At 44.5% G+C, this 15,000-nt stretch overlaps 2 protein-coding genes across 2 annotated transcripts in view; one reads left to right on the forward strand and one right to left on the reverse strand.

Moving 5' to 3' along the window:
- The first annotated feature begins 5,853 nt into the window (after positions 1-5,853).
- Positions 5,854-15,000, forward strand: part of ppp1r35 (protein phosphatase 1, regulatory subunit 35) — an 11,734-nt gene continuing 2,587 nt past the window's right edge. Inside the window, exons 1-3 of the mRNA XM_059547071.1 lie at positions 5,854-6,040; positions 12,372-12,613; positions 14,807-15,000. The exon at positions 14,807-15,000 is cut by the window's right edge and continues 15 nt beyond it. Coding sequence (XP_059403054.1) covers positions 12,387-12,613; positions 14,807-15,000 — 421 coding nt within the window. The 5' untranslated portion in view covers positions 5,854-6,040; positions 12,372-12,386. The remainder of the gene's footprint in view (positions 6,041-12,371; positions 12,614-14,806) is intronic.
- On the reverse strand, positions 9,081-11,042 carry LOC132134442 (E3 SUMO-protein ligase ZBED1-like). The gene is made up of 2 exons (XM_059547070.1): positions 10,571-11,042; positions 9,081-10,093 (listed from the first exon to the last, which is right to left on the reverse strand). The coding sequence occupies exons 1-2, from the start codon at positions 11,040-11,042 to the stop codon at positions 9,081-9,083; spliced, it is 1,485 nt and encodes a 494-aa protein (XP_059403053.1).

The following is a 15,000-nucleotide window of genomic DNA, read 5'->3' on the forward strand; positions in this document are numbered from 1 at the left end:
TGCTTTCACAGGTCACCTGGTGTACATAAGTCACATGATCATTCTTTAAGAAACAAGGGGATAAGGGGATTTTCTTGCCATTAGTGCTTGAGTAACTCCTTATTTACACTGCGTTACAGCTCTGACGTGACCATCGTGTTTCAGAGGTGTCTCTCCACGCTGCTTCGATAAAGATACACATCTCAGTCTCAGCCGTTCAAAACAATGGCAAGTGTGTTGGCTGTGATATACATAAACCTACCAACATCCGTCGACATTTAGAATCAGAATCAGAATCAGAATGAGCTTTATTGCCAGGTATGTTCACACATACGAGGAATTTGTTTTCGTGACAGAGCTCCGCAGTGCAACATAACAGCGACAGAACAAAAAACACAATAAGGAATAAAAAATACAAAAAAATACAAATAGGTGGGTAAGGATTGACAATATACAAATTGACAATGTATGGCAGGTATATTAAAAAGAGCATTTATGTATGTACATGTATATTATGTGGAAAAATTGTAACTGTACGCTAAGTATGTGTGTTTGTATAAATAAGTGTATGTGTATATAAATATAAATATAAGTAGTGTAGTGTGTTCCATGTATGTACATGTATATTATGTGCAAAAGATTTACGTGTACGCTAAGTATGTGTGTTGGATAAAAAGTGTAGTGTATATAAATATAAATAGTGTAGTGTGTCCCACAGTTATTATCAGCTGTTCATAAGATGGATTGCCTGAGGGAAGAAACTGTTCCTGTGTCTGGTCGTTCTGGTGCTCAGTGCTCTGTAGCGTCGACCAGATGGCAACAGTTCAAAGAGGGAGTGTGCTGGATGTGAGGGGTCCAGAGTGATTTTAACAGCCCTTTTGCTCACTCTGGATAAGTACAGTTCTTGAATAGATGGGAGGGTTGTACCGATAATTCGCTCAGCAGTCCGGACTACCCTCTGTAGTCTTCTGAGGTCCGATTTAGAAGCTGAGCTGAACCAGACAGTTACTGAAGTGCAGAGGATGGATTCGATGATGGTGGAGTAGAACTGTTTCAGCAGATCCTGTGGCAGGTTAAACTTCCTCAGCTGGCGAAGGAAGTACAACCTCTGCTGGGCCTTTTTCACAATGGAGTCAATGTGAATGTCCCACTTCAGGTCCTGAGAGATAGTGGTGCCCAGGAACCTGAATGACTCCACTGCAGTCACAGTGCTGTTCATGATGGTGAGTGGGGGGAGTGCAGGGGGGTTTCTCCAGAAGTCCACGATCATCTCCACTGTTTTGAGCGTGTTAAGCTCCAGGTTGTTGAGACTGCACCAGACAGCCAGCTCTTTAACCTCCTGTCTGTAAGCAGACTCGTCACTGTCCTGAATGAGGCCGATGAGTGTGGTGTCATCTGCAAACTTCAGGAGCTTGACAGAAGGGTCCTTAGATGTGCAGTCATTAGTGTACAGGGAGAAGAGCAGTGGGGAGAGAACACAGCCCTGGGGAGCTCCGGTGCTGATTGTACGGGTGATGGATGTGTATTTTCCCAGCCTCACTAGCTGCTGCCTGTCTGTGAGGAAGCTGTTGATCCACTGACAGACGGAGGTGGGCACGGAGAGCTGAGTTAGTTTGGGCAGGAGGAGGTTTGGGATGATCGTGTTGAAGGCAGAGCTGAAGTCCACAAACAGGATCCTCACATAGGTCCCCGGTCTGTCTAGGTGTTGCAGAACATAATGCAGTCCGATGTTTACTGCATCGTCCACAGACCTGTTTGCTCTGTAGGCAAACTGAAGAGGATCCAGCAAGGGTCCAGTGATGTCCTTCAGGTGGGCCAGCACCAGTTTTTCAAATGACTTCATGACTACAAACGTTAGAGCCACAGGCCTGTAGTCATTTAGTCCTGTAATTTTGGATTTCTTTGGGATGGGGATGATGGTGGAGCGTTTGAAGCATGAAGGGACTTCGCACAGTTCCAGCGATCTGTTGAAGATCTGTGTGAAGATGGGGGCCAGCTGGTCAGCACAGGATTTCAGACAGGCTGGTGTAACACAATCTGGGCCTGGTGCTTTTTTCCTTTTCTGCTTCCTGAAGACCTGGCGCACCACATCCTCGCTGATCTGTATTGCAGGTGTGGGGGAGAGGGGGGATGCAGGAGGTGTGAATGGTGAGAGCGCTTGATTGGAGAGGTGATCAGGATGGGTTGCAGGAGCTGTTAATGGTGTGAACGTTTGTTTGGAGAGGCATTCAGGGTTGGTTGCAGGAGTTGTTAATGGTGTGAACGGTTGTGTTGAGAGGCATTCAGGGTTGGTTGCAGGAGTTGTTATTGGTGTGAACGGTTGTGTGGAGAGGTGTTCAGGGCAGGTGATGGGTGTTCTTTCAAACCTGCAGTAAAACTCGTTCAGATTGTCTGCCAGTCGTTGATTTTCCACAGTGCTGGGGGGTGGTGTCTTGTAATTGGTGATCTTCTTTAGGCTTTTCCACACTGATGCGGAATCGTTCGAAGTGAACTGAGTCCTTATTTTTTCAGAATAATTCCTCTTTGCCACTTTGATCTCCTTTTCCAGTGTGTATTTAGCCTGTTTATACAAGACATTGTCCCCCTTCCTGTAAGCATCTTCTTTGGCCTGACGGAGCTGTCTGAGTTTTGCAGTGAACCACGGTTTGTCATTGTTGTAATTTAGTTGAGTCTTGGTAGGAATACACATATCCTCACAGAAACTGATATATGATGTTACGGTCTCTGTGAGTTCGTCCAGATCGGTGGCAGCAGCTTCAAAAACACTCCAATCAGTGAGGTCAAAACAAGATTGTAAATCCTGCTCTGCTTCATTAGTCCATCTTTTTACAGTCCTTAATACAGGTTTAGCTGATTTTAGTTTCTGCCTGTAGGTCGGTATAAGATGAACCAGAAGGTGATCAGAACGTCCCAAAGCTGCTCGTGGAACAGAGTGAAATGCATCCTTTATTGTTGTGTAACAGTGATCCAATATATTACTGTTTCTTGTGGGACAAGTAACATGCTGTCTGTATTTTGGCAGTTCACGGGAGAGATTGGCTTTATTAAAGTCCCCAAGAATGAATAAAACAGAGTCTGGGTGTTGTTGTTCTGTCTCTGTGATCTGCTCAGCGAGTTTCTGTAAAGCTGAGCTCACGTGCGCTTGAGGAGGGATGTAAACACTAACCAGAATGAACGAATGAAACTCCCGCGGCGAATAGAACGGCTTGCAGTTAATGAAGAGCGTTTCGAGATTTGAGCAGCACGTCTTCTTTAACACAGTTACATCTGTACACCACCGTTCATTGATGTAAAAGCATGTCCCGCCGCCGCGCGATTTCCCCGTTGATTCTGCGTCGCGATCCGCTCTAAACAGCTGCAAGTCCGGCAGATGGAGCGCGCTGTCCGGTATGGTGTCATTCAGCCAAGTTTCCGTGAAACACAGAGCAGCAGAGTGGGAGAAATCTTTATTTGTCCGAGAGAGCAGAAGCAGTTCGTCCGTTTTGTTGGGTAGAGAGCGGAGATTTGCCAGATGGATGCTAGGCAACGGTGTTCGAAATCCGCGCTTCCTGAGTCTGACGAGCGCTCCCGCTCGCTTTCCCCGCCTGCGCGTCCTCTTGAAGCGTGTGATCAGGGCAGCCACTCTGCCTACAAGAATGTCCAGCAAAACATCAGAATAGTCGAAAACCGGTGAAATATCGGGAGATGTGTGTTGCCGAATATCCAGCAATTCGTCCCTGGTGAAACTGATTGCAGGAATATAACTAAAGACAGGACAAACTAACAAAAACACAAAAACAACTGCAGAGCACGTCACGGAGGCAGCCATCCTGTATCGGCGCCACTCAGTGCAATTTACTGTTTTATTCGTGTAACATCGGTTAACGGAAATGCTGTCAATTTGCAATAGGTTTTTATATCGACATATATAAAATATCACAAACGTTTTGCAAACCCAGCTAATGATTGTTTTATTTTGTGTTTGTGCTGAATCAGTGAATTGACGGTTTATATGAGCTTATAGAAATAATTAATGAAAGTACTTCTCTGTTCAACTCTATTACAGCGGAACTAATAGCAGCATGATTGCCATCGACAACAAGATAGAGCAAGCCATGGTGAGAACATTTAGAATAATGATAATAATCACAGAAAATACAGGTATCCTCGAATATTTGGAGTAGTAACTGTGTAAACTTTAACTGTGTGTATGTGTGTATTCGTAATATAAAGTGCAGCTTAAGCAGTAGACACCAGGGTCCCGGTTTCGAATCCCCAGGAGTGCGTGCTCTGAGGAGATGTGTGTTTGTCTGCAGGACCTGGTGAAGTCTCACCTGATGCTGGCGGTGCGAGAGGAGGTGGAGGTGCTCCGAGAGCAGATCAAAGAGCTGTCGGAGAGAAACGCTCAGCTGGAGAGAGAAAACTACATCCTGCGAGCGCTCCGGGACAGAGACTGAGCCAAGTGCATCATGGGAGATGTAGTTCAGCATGAAAAGGGATGGAGCTGTTAAAGTGTGCTGTATTGAGCGATGAGTGCCTTAAGACGCAGTAACAACTAATCAAGAAATTATTCAATAATGATTTTGATGACGCACTAAACAGTGCCTATATTTATTAATGTCTGTGTGTGTGTGTGTGTGTGTGTGTGTGTGTGTGTGTGTGTGTGTGTGAGAGAGAGAGAGAGAGAGAGAGAGAGAGAGAGAGAGAGAGAGAGAGAGAGAGAGAGAGAAGCACTGCTCACAACTAGGTTAACAAGTCTCCTTATGTTGCGATGGTTAAACCAGGACTGGTTGGGATTTAGTTTGCTGAATAATGATTGATCTAATAACTCTCACTGCAGAGATCACGCAAACATCCTCAAAACCAGGTCAAAGACTTCTCAGAGAATATGTATGTTTGAATTAAGTTGAGTTTCGATTCATGACCGCTTTGACTGGAAACCATGGAAGCCCATTTTTGCTAAAAAATAAAATAAAAATCATATCTCACAATTCAGACTTTTTTTTTCTTGCAATTCAGACTTTATATCTCAATTGTGAGTTTATATCATGTTTCATTTAAGAAGTCAGAATTTTGAGATGTTATGTCATTATTGCGAGTTTATAACTTGCAATTCTAAAGAGAAAAGTTAATATTGTGAGATAAAAAGTTAAATTTTTTTTAATTCTGTGACGAACAAAATAACAGAAATTCCAGATATCTAGAATTCGAAAAACATCTGAAAAAAAATTCTGATTTGCGAGGAATAAACCCCCCTTAGATTTGATTTTATAACTCTAACTCTAAAAAAAATATAATTATATATATATATATATATATATATATATATATATATATAAAATAGTAAAAAAACAATTGTGAAATGTAAACTCAGAATTGCTAGAAATCAAAGTTAAAAATCCTGAGTTTATATCTCAATTTTTTTTTTAAATCTTGGGTTTATAAAAAAAGTCAGAATTGTGAGATAGAAATACACTTTTATTTTATTTATTTTTTATTCTGTGGTGGAAATGGGCTTCCAAAGCAAACATCTTGTCACATAGTAAACTAACTGCTTATTTCTTTCACTATTACTGTAAACATAGATGTGGACCAAATGTAATAAATACATATAATTATTGACTCTGATTGTTATTGCTCAAGTACATTGGTTCTTTCTCCATAATTGACTTTGAGAGAAGTGTTGGAAGTGTAATATTTGCTCACAATGCGAATTTATCTCTACATTATAAAACATTATTCAGTATGAACCGCGCTTTTCTGGAACCATTTGTTTCATCTGTTGTGTGTATATGTTTAAGTTAATATGTGCGTATCTTCGTGCTGAGTTGATTAACTATGTTTGTGTGGAATATAACACGCATATATTGTCTGTATATTTATCTTGTCAGCCCCGCGCATGCGCACCAACCTCAGCTCCACCCGGAAGTGCGTCAGAGCGCGCCAGAGATGGAGGGAGTTTGAGATGGACTTTATTTTTCCCTCAAATTAGATGTTTTCTGAACTTATTCTCCTGTATTTTGCCGGAAAACGCAATGTTTGTATTTCGCACAACAGCTGAAGTCATATTCTGAAGTTAAAGGTGAGTTAAAAGTGTGTTTAATCTCGAGATTCTAGTGATTTAAAGGCAGTGAAGAACGTTACGCGATTAGCAGATTAACAGAAACCGTCGATTTGAGTTTTGTGCGATTTTTCGGAGCACCTAACTTTATGGTAAATTAATGAAAACAAGCCGGTTTTGTTGTGTGTGCGTGTGTGTGTGTGTGTGTATGTTTATATAACGTATAGCAGCAGTTAGATTTAAAATAACGTTACACGTATATAAATACGAATATTATCTGTATATATAATTATGTTTCTGTACACCGCCGTTCAAAAGTTTGCGATCGGTTTTAGACAAAATTCTAATCCTCTTGAAGGCTGTGAGTTATCTATTTGATAAATAAATAAAGAGTGTTCTATTTTAATATACTTATCAATGTCATTGCTCCAGTCTTCAGTGTCACATGATCTTCAGAAATCATAATAATAATATGATGATTTATGATTAACGTTAGTGTGGAAACTCTTCTGCTGCTTCAGATTTTTTTGCGAAGCTGTGATACTTTCTCCAGGATTCAAAAAAAAAATAAAAACATTCTTTAACTGAAATGTTGTAACCAATAGTGTTTATTGAAAATAGAAATTTTGAGTTACAATATACAATATGTATTTTTAAAGAAATGAATACTTTTTATTCAGGAAGGATGTGTTAAATGGATAAAAAGTGATAGTGAAGACTTATAGTATTAATATCGTTAAAAAATATATATATTTTTTTATTATTATTCATCAAAGAATCGTGAAAAAAAAGTATGACAGGTTCCAGAAAGATCTTGATCATGATGATTCCTGAGGATCATGTGACTCTGGAGACGGCGGTGTGTGTGTAGTTCAGATGTAACGGGTCACTGATGAGGTCATGTGTCTCTGTGTGTGATTGGTCAGGACTGGACTGAGGTCACGTCTCTCTCTCTCTCTGTGTGTGATTGGTCAGGACTGGACCGAGGTCACGTCTCTCTCTCTCTGTGTGTGATTGGTCAGGACTGGACTGAGGTCACGTCTCTCTCTCTCTCTGTGTGTGATTGGTCAGGACTGGACCGAGGTCATGTCTCTCTCTCTCTCTGTGTGTGATTGGTCAGGACTGGACTGAGGTCACGTCTCTCTCTCTCTCTGTGTGTGATTGGTCAGGACTGGACCGAGGTCACGTCTCTCTCTCTCTGTGTGTGATTGGTCAGGACTGGACCGAGGTCACGTCTCTCTCTCTCTGTGTGTGATTGGCAGGACTGGACCGAGGTCACGTCTCTCTCTCTCTGTGTGTGATTGGTCAGGACTGGACCGAGGTCACGTCTCTCTCTCTCTGTGTGTGATTGGTCAGGACTGGACCGAGGTCACGTCTCTCTCTCTCTCTGTGTGTGATTGGTCAGGACTGGACCGAGGTCACGTCTCTCTCTCTGTGTTTGATTGGTCAGGACTGGACTGAGGTCACGTCTCTCTCTCTGTGTGTGATTGGTCAGGACTGGACCGAGGTCACGTCTCTCTCTCTCTCTGTGTGTGATTGGTCAGGACTGGACCGAGGTCACGTCTCTCTCTCTCTGTGTGTGATTGGTCAGGACTGGACTGAGGTCACGTCTCTCTCTCTCTCTGTGTGTGATTGGTCAGGACTGGACCGAGGTCACCTCTCTCTCTCTCTGTGTGTGATTGGTCAGGACTGGACCGAGGTCACGTCTCTCTCTCTCTCTGTGTGTGATTGGTCAGGACTGGACCGAGGTCACGTCTCTCTCTCTGTGTGTGATTGGTCAGGACTGGACCGAGGTCACGTCTCTCTCTCTCTGTGTGTGATTGGTCAGGACTGGACTGAGGTCACGTCTCTCTCTCTCCGCGTGTGATTGGTCAGGACTGGACCGAGGTCACGTCTCTCTCTCTCTCTCTGTGTGTGATTGGTCAGGACTGGACCGAGGTCACGTCTCTCTCTCTCTCTGTGTGTGATTGGTCAGGACTGGACCGAGGTCACGTCTCTCTCTCTGTGTGTGATTGGTCAGGACTGGACTGAGGTCACGTCTCTCTCTCTCTGTGTGTGATTGGTCAGGAATGGACCGAGGTCACGTTTCTCTCTCTCTCTCTCTGTGTGATTGGTCAGGACTGGACCGAGGTCACGTCTCTCTCTCTGTGTGTGATTGGTCAGGACTGGACCGAGGTCACGTCTCTCTCTCTGTGTGTGATTGGTCAGGACTGGACTGAGGTCACGTCTCTCTCTCTCTGTGTGTGATTGGTCAGGAATGGACCGAGGTCACGTTTCTCTCTCTCTCTCTCTGTGTGATTGGTCAGGACTGGACCGAGGTCACGTCTCTCTCTCTCTCTGTGTGTGATTGGTCAGGACTGGACCGAGGTCACGTCTCTCTCTCTCTGTGTGTGATTGGTCAGGACTGGACTGAGGTCACGTCTCTCTCTCTCTGTGTGTGATTGGTCAGGACTGGACCGAGGTCACGTCTCTCTCTCTCTCTCTGTGTGTGATTGGTCAGGACTGGACCGAGGTCACGTCTCTCTCTCTGTGTGTGATTGGTCAGGACTGGACTGAGGTCACGTCTCTCTCTCTGTGTGTGATTGGTCAGGACTGGACTGAGGTCACGTCTCTCTCTCTGTGTGTGATTGGTCAGGACTGGACTGAGGTCACGTCTCTCTCTCTGTGTGTGATTGGTCAGGACTGGACTGAGGTTAGGGGTGGGCGATATGACCTAAAATTAATATCATGGTATTTTTCATCTTTTGAACGGTGACGGTATAATATCACGGTATAACTTTTTTTTGGTACATTTTGGGAGGAGTAGCCTGTCCTGTCTCTCTTTAGTATGTGAATAAAGTTAATATTTTTATAATATAATAAGTAAATGGTAGGTATCCTTATCAAAAAGAGACATGGGAGATTATTATGCATTCTCAACATTTATTTTGCAAAAAACCTAAAGATCTTACTTAACAGTGTACAACAAAACAAAAATTAGCAGTGTAATAACACAAGAACAGTGTAATAATGTGTACTTTTCTCAAAAACTAACTCTCTCTTCATCTGAACTCTGATGAAACTAGACATTCAAGTTCTTTGCCAGGAACACCAACCTGTCAACATTTTCTGGCTTCAGTGATGCCCTGGAGCTTGTTACAATATTGCCCCCTGTGCTGAATGCACGCTCGGAGGGTGAGCTTGTGGCTGGGATGCACAAGTATTTTTTTGCCAGACGGCTAATGCGCGGGAAGTGGGAACATTGGAGACGCCACCACTCCAGTGGATCAGAGTCACTGTCAGCCGTCACCATCAGCAGATAGCCATCTAGCTCCATGTCAATGCCCTGCTGCTTTGGTGGTGCACTGCTACACTTTTTGAAGAAACTGCCCAGGCTGTGTTTGGGCTTTTTCAGTTGTACAGTGCTAGTTTCCCTCTCGCTTTGGTCCTCTGTGGAAGAGGCATCTGTGGCTGTCTTCTCCTCCAGTGCTTTGGTTTCTGTAGCTACTCTGCTCCTCACTTCCTCCAACTTATCAGGTGACATGTAGGTGGTCTTGAACCGTGGGTCCAGGAATGTTGCCATGTTGAGCAGCTCATCAGTGGCAGGATCTTTGTATTTTTCATTCAAATAATCCAAGACCTTCTTCTTGATGTCCTCGCACAGTCCTGCTTTGTCTTCTTCTGGCTTCAAAATGTTTGTATTGAGTAGATGGAGGACTGGCTTAACATAGGAGACACTAACATACTCCTCTCCTGACAGGGCATCTGTAAAATCTTGCAGAGGCTTCAGTGCTTTGGTTATGGCCTCCAACACATCAATGTCTTGCCAGGTGGGTAGAAGGTGGCGTGACTTTTGGTCTGCCGCCAGGACTTGAGTGATGGCCTTCTCCTGCTCCAACACCCTTTCCATCATTTTGACACGGGACCCCCACCTTGTTGGGGATTCTGTGATCAGCTTGTGGGGGGGCAGGTTCAGCTCTCTCTGTGCACTGGTCAGGGCATTCTTCTTTTTCCAGCTGTAGGAAAATGTGCTGACCACTTTTTTGCACATACCTGTGGCCCGTGCAACTCGAGCATCATGTTGGACACTCCTCTCTGGGAAGTAAAAAGAACGGATAAAAATATTAGCATAAGTGGGAACAGTAGGTTATCATAGTTGAAAAACGTAATAAACCATTAACTGTAGAGCAGCATAAGTATTTATTGTATGGACATACTGAACATTAGGCTATTACAAATCTAATAGGCCATGTTGTATGTATGTTGGTCAATATTTTGCACATTCCTGCACAAATAGTACAGCTTTTTCATTTTAAATACATTTATATTGTACATATTTTTAATAATATTTTTCATATAATCTGATGATAATTGAATTTTATATTTATGTTTTTTTTTTTACTTTCTGATCCGGCCCCCAGAGGAATCACGGCTAAACAATACTAACAATGAAAAATACAATACTAATGTGGTGGCCTTAAATTTGTTTTTGTTTTCTTTTTTAATACAAACAGAAAAGGACTTGACAAATTTTCTGAATATAAAATGTTAGGTTTAGAAAGTGTAACTTACCAATAGCGTTGTGCAGTCTGTGTCCAAAACATGCGAGTCTCGTCCATTTATTGATTTCCAGAGCGCGCACCATGTTTGCACCGCTGTCAGTCGTCATGCACACCAAACGCGCTTCATCCAAGCCCCAGGCGGAAAGTGCATCCTTCAGTCCTAACGCAATTATTGCTCCGGTGTGGTCTTCGGGGAAGAAGGCGGTCTGTAGGCATCTGCTGCGCAACTTCCAGTCATCGTCAATGAAGTGGATGGTGAGGCTAATGTATGGCTCAGTAGTTCGGCTGGACCATAAATCAGTAGTGGCCGAGTAGGCTTCAAGGTGGCGAATTTCGTTCATGACTCTGTCCCGTACCTCCGTGTACAGCTCTGGCAGACACTTATGGCTAAAAAATTTCCGACCAGGCAGCTCGTATCTTGAGTCCAGAGTGTGAACCACATGTCTGAAGCCATCTCTCTCTATGGTTTGAATGGGCACCATGTCCTTTGCGATATATAGCGCAATTGCCCTGGTAATATCTTTCCATTTCTTACTACTCTTGTCGTAAGGTGTAGCAGCAGTAAACGATGCCTTCAGTGAAAGCTGTGTAGTCTTGGGACACGCTCCACTGGTGCTGCTGGTCCCACTTGCGCTCGTTTTGGCCCGGGTTGCCTCTTCATATTCACGGGCGTGCGTGTTTTTTAAATGATGAAACAGGTTGCTTGTGTTTCCACCTCTTGCTGTCACAACACGGCGGCAAACCTTGCATATTACTGAAGTTTGCTCCGTGTCGGATGATTTAAAACCGAACCAGTTCCAAATAACGGAGGTTCCTCCTCTTTTTGGAACGAGAGTTACCTCTACAGTGGCCTCGGTCTCTCCGTCTGGTTCTGACACTTCACTCATCTCTTTTCAAATAGTATATAGGCTACAGGCCCGACCTTTCTTCACGATGTTTCACCAGTCGTTTAATGGCCACTCCGCTTTTACCTACCACGTGCAAGGCTGATACGAATGTGTTTTACTTTTTTATTTACAACAAGATATATAGTATAAGGACAGGTATTCAGACCACAACTGAACGTTTGAAGAAAATTTAATGCCTTATTATTTAGTAGGGCTGTTTTCGACTAAGGATTTTCATAGTCGAATCTGATTTGTTAGATTTTGCCGTAGTCGACTGATAGTCGAACCTTTTTTTTTCTTTTTTTTAGATAGCAGCTAGATTTTTTCCATTTCAAACAAAAGAGCTAAAACACATATATCACACATATATCATAATATTTCATAAACATGAGGAGCAATATGAAAGAGAAATTTGGTGATCGTTGTTTAGGTACATTAAACCACGTAAAGCTTTTTAACGCACATGAGAACCGTGTGGAGTCAACTCACAGCCGCTCCGCAGCCCTGCTAAAAATGTGAAGCAGATTTTTGAATACATTTTTATTTATTTACAGGTCACGTCTCTCTCTCTCTCTCTGTGTGTGATTGGTCAGGACTGGACCGAGGTCACGTCTCTCTCTCTCTCTCTCTGTGTGTGATAGGTCAGGACTGGACTGAGGTCACGTCTCTCTCTCTGTGTGTGATTGGTCAGGACTGGACCGAGGTCACGTCTCTCTCTCTGTGTGTGATTGGTCAGGACTGGACTGAGGTCACGTCTCTCTCTCTGTGTGTGATTGGTCAGGACTGGACTGAGGTCACGTCTCTCTCTCTCGGTGTGTGATTGGTCAGGACTGGACTGAGGTCACGTCTCTCTCTCTCGGTGTGTGATTGGTCAGGACTGGACCGAGGTCACGTCTCTCTCTCTCTCTGTGTGTCATTGGTCAGGACTGGACTGGGCCGATGATGTCATCAGAGGCAGATGTGCGTGTGGCTCCTGAACCGCTGCGGCTGGATCCGGTGCGGACCGCAGAACTGGTGTGCTCTGATCTGGACCTGTCTGTGTCTGTGACCCCGGAGCGACCCGCAGACCGCCGTCATCGCCAGGTGCGGACACACTCTGATGATGCTGGGGGCTTCTGGGAAGACTGCGGACTGATGTTTTGTGTGTTTGTGCCGTCAAGTGATCAGTCACATCCAAAATAGAAGTTTACTAAACATACAGAAGAGTTTGGGATCAGAGTGATTTCTAATGTTCTTACAGGAGTGTCTTCTGCTCGTCAACGCTGCATTAGTTTGATCAAAACTACAGAAAAAACTGTAAAACAGTGAAATATTATTCTAGTGTAAATCAGCTGTTTTCTGTGTGAATCTGTGTTAAAGTGTAATTTATTTCTGTGATGCTCCGCTGTATTTTCAGCATCATTCCTCCAGTCTTCAGTGTCACATGATCTTCAGAAATCAGAATAATATGATCATTTATTATCAGTGTGTGCTCAATATATTTTTTGGAACCTGAGATACTTTTTTTAGGATTATTTGATGAATGAAAAGTTAAAAAGAAGAGCATTTATTAAAAATAGAAATCTTTTCTAACAATATACACTACGGTTCAACAGTTTGGGGTCAGGAGATTTGTATTCTTTTTTTTTTTAAAGAAATTAAAACTTTTATTCAGCGAGGATGTTGAAATTGTTATAGTGATAGCAGTGATTTATATTGTTAAAAAAGATTTCTATTTTAAATAAATGTTCTTTTAAAGTTTTTATTCTGTGTGCGTGTGTGTGTGTGTGCTTCTGTGTGTGTGTGCGTCTGTGTGTGTGCGTCTGTGTGTGTGTGTGTGTGTGTGTGCGTCTCTGTGCGTCTTTGTGTGTGTGCGTCTGTGTGTTTGTGCGTGTGTGTGTGTGCGTGTGTGTATGTGTGTGTGTGTGTGCGTGCGTGTGTGTGCATGCGTGCGTCTGTGTGTGTGTTGGCGTCTGTGTGTGTGTGTGCGTCTGTGTGTGTGTGTGTGTGTGTGTGCGTCTGTGTGTGTGCGTGCGTGCGTGTGTGTGTGCGTCTGTGTGTGTGTGTGTGTGTGCGTCTGTGTGTGTGTGTGTGCGTGCGTGTGTGTGCATGCGTGCGTCTGTGTGTGTGTTGGCGTCTGTGTGTGTGTGTGTGCGTCTGTGTGTGTGTGTGTGTGTGTGCGTCTGTGTGTGTGCGTGCGTGCGTGCGTGTGTGTGTGTGTGCATGTGTGTGTGTGTGTGCATGTGTGTGTGTGTGCGTGCGTGTGTGTGCATGCGTGCGTCTGTGTGTGTGTTGGCGTCTGTGTGTGTGTGTGCATGCATGCGTGTGTGTGCATGCGTGCGTGTGTGTGCGCGTGCGTCTGTGTGTGTGTGTGCGTCTGTGTGTGTGTGTGCATGCGTGCGTGTGTGTGCGCGTGCGTCTGTGTGTGTGTGTGCGTCTGTGTGTGTGTGTGCGTCTGTGTGTGTGTGTGTGTGTGTGTGCGTCTGTGTGTGTGCGTGCGTGTGTGTGTGTGCGTCTGTGTGTGTGTGTCCGTCTGTGTGTGTGCGTGCGTGCGTGCGTGTGTGTGTGCGTGTGTGTGCGTCTGTGTGTGTGTGTGTGTGTGTGTGCGTGCGTCTGTGTGTGTGTGCGTCTGTGTGTGCGTGTGCGTCTGTGTGTGCGTGTGCGTCTGTGTGTGCGTGTGCGTCTGTGTGTGTGCGTGCGTGCGTGCGTGTGTGTGTGCGTGTGTGTGTGTGCGTCTGTGTGTGTGTGCGTGTGTGCGTGTGTGTGTGTGCGTCTGTGTGTCTGCGTGTGTGTGTGTGTGTGTGTGCGTCTGTGTGTGCGTGTGCGTCTGTGTGTGTGTGTCTGTCTGTGTGTGTGCGTGCGTGCGTGCGTGTGTGTGTGCGTGTGTGTGTGTGCGTCTGTGTGTGTGTGCGTGTGTGCGTGTGTGTGTGTGTGCGTCTGTGTGTCTGTGTGTGTGTGCGTGTGTGCGTGTGTGTGTGTGCGTCTGTGTGTGCGTCTGTGCGTGTGCGTGTGTGTGTGCGTCTGTGTGTGCGTCTGTGTGTGCGTGTGTGTGTGCGTGTGTGTGTTTCAGGTGTGTTTTAATGTGAGTCCTCAGCGGGATCCGGTCAGAAATCTCCCCGTGGCTCACAAGCCCAAGCTCGGTACGACAGACACGGCTATATTCTGATCAGACATTGATTACATTGACTTTTCTGAAGCCACTGACATATTTGTTCTTGTTTTAATCATTCACTCGTTACATTTTGATCAGTTTCCCAGAAATTAAGACATATCTTGAAAAAATAAAATAATAATAATAATAATAATAACCATGCAGAAGCCTGTTTGGGAGTTAATTGTGTTGTGGAAACCCCTTCACAATGTCTCCGTGTTCCTGATAGCAGAGTTAACTGGAGATCTGCATGTGTTGGTTATTCAGGACATGAATCAGGTCTGGTGACGGAGGGGGCGGAGCTAAACACCACCCTGGCTCTGAGGGCGGAGCTTGAGGAAGTGGAGAGCCAGGTGTTTGATCCTGAGAGAGCTGTGAAAGAGAAGCTCCAGAGCTCAAGCCTCACGAAGAGCCTCATCAGCA

Source organism: Carassius carassius, unplaced genomic scaffold, assembly GCF_963082965.1.
Source record: "Carassius carassius unplaced genomic scaffold, fCarCar2.1 SCAFFOLD_126, whole genome shotgun sequence".
Lineage (NCBI taxonomy): Eukaryota > Metazoa > Chordata > Actinopteri > Cypriniformes > Cyprinidae > Carassius > Carassius carassius.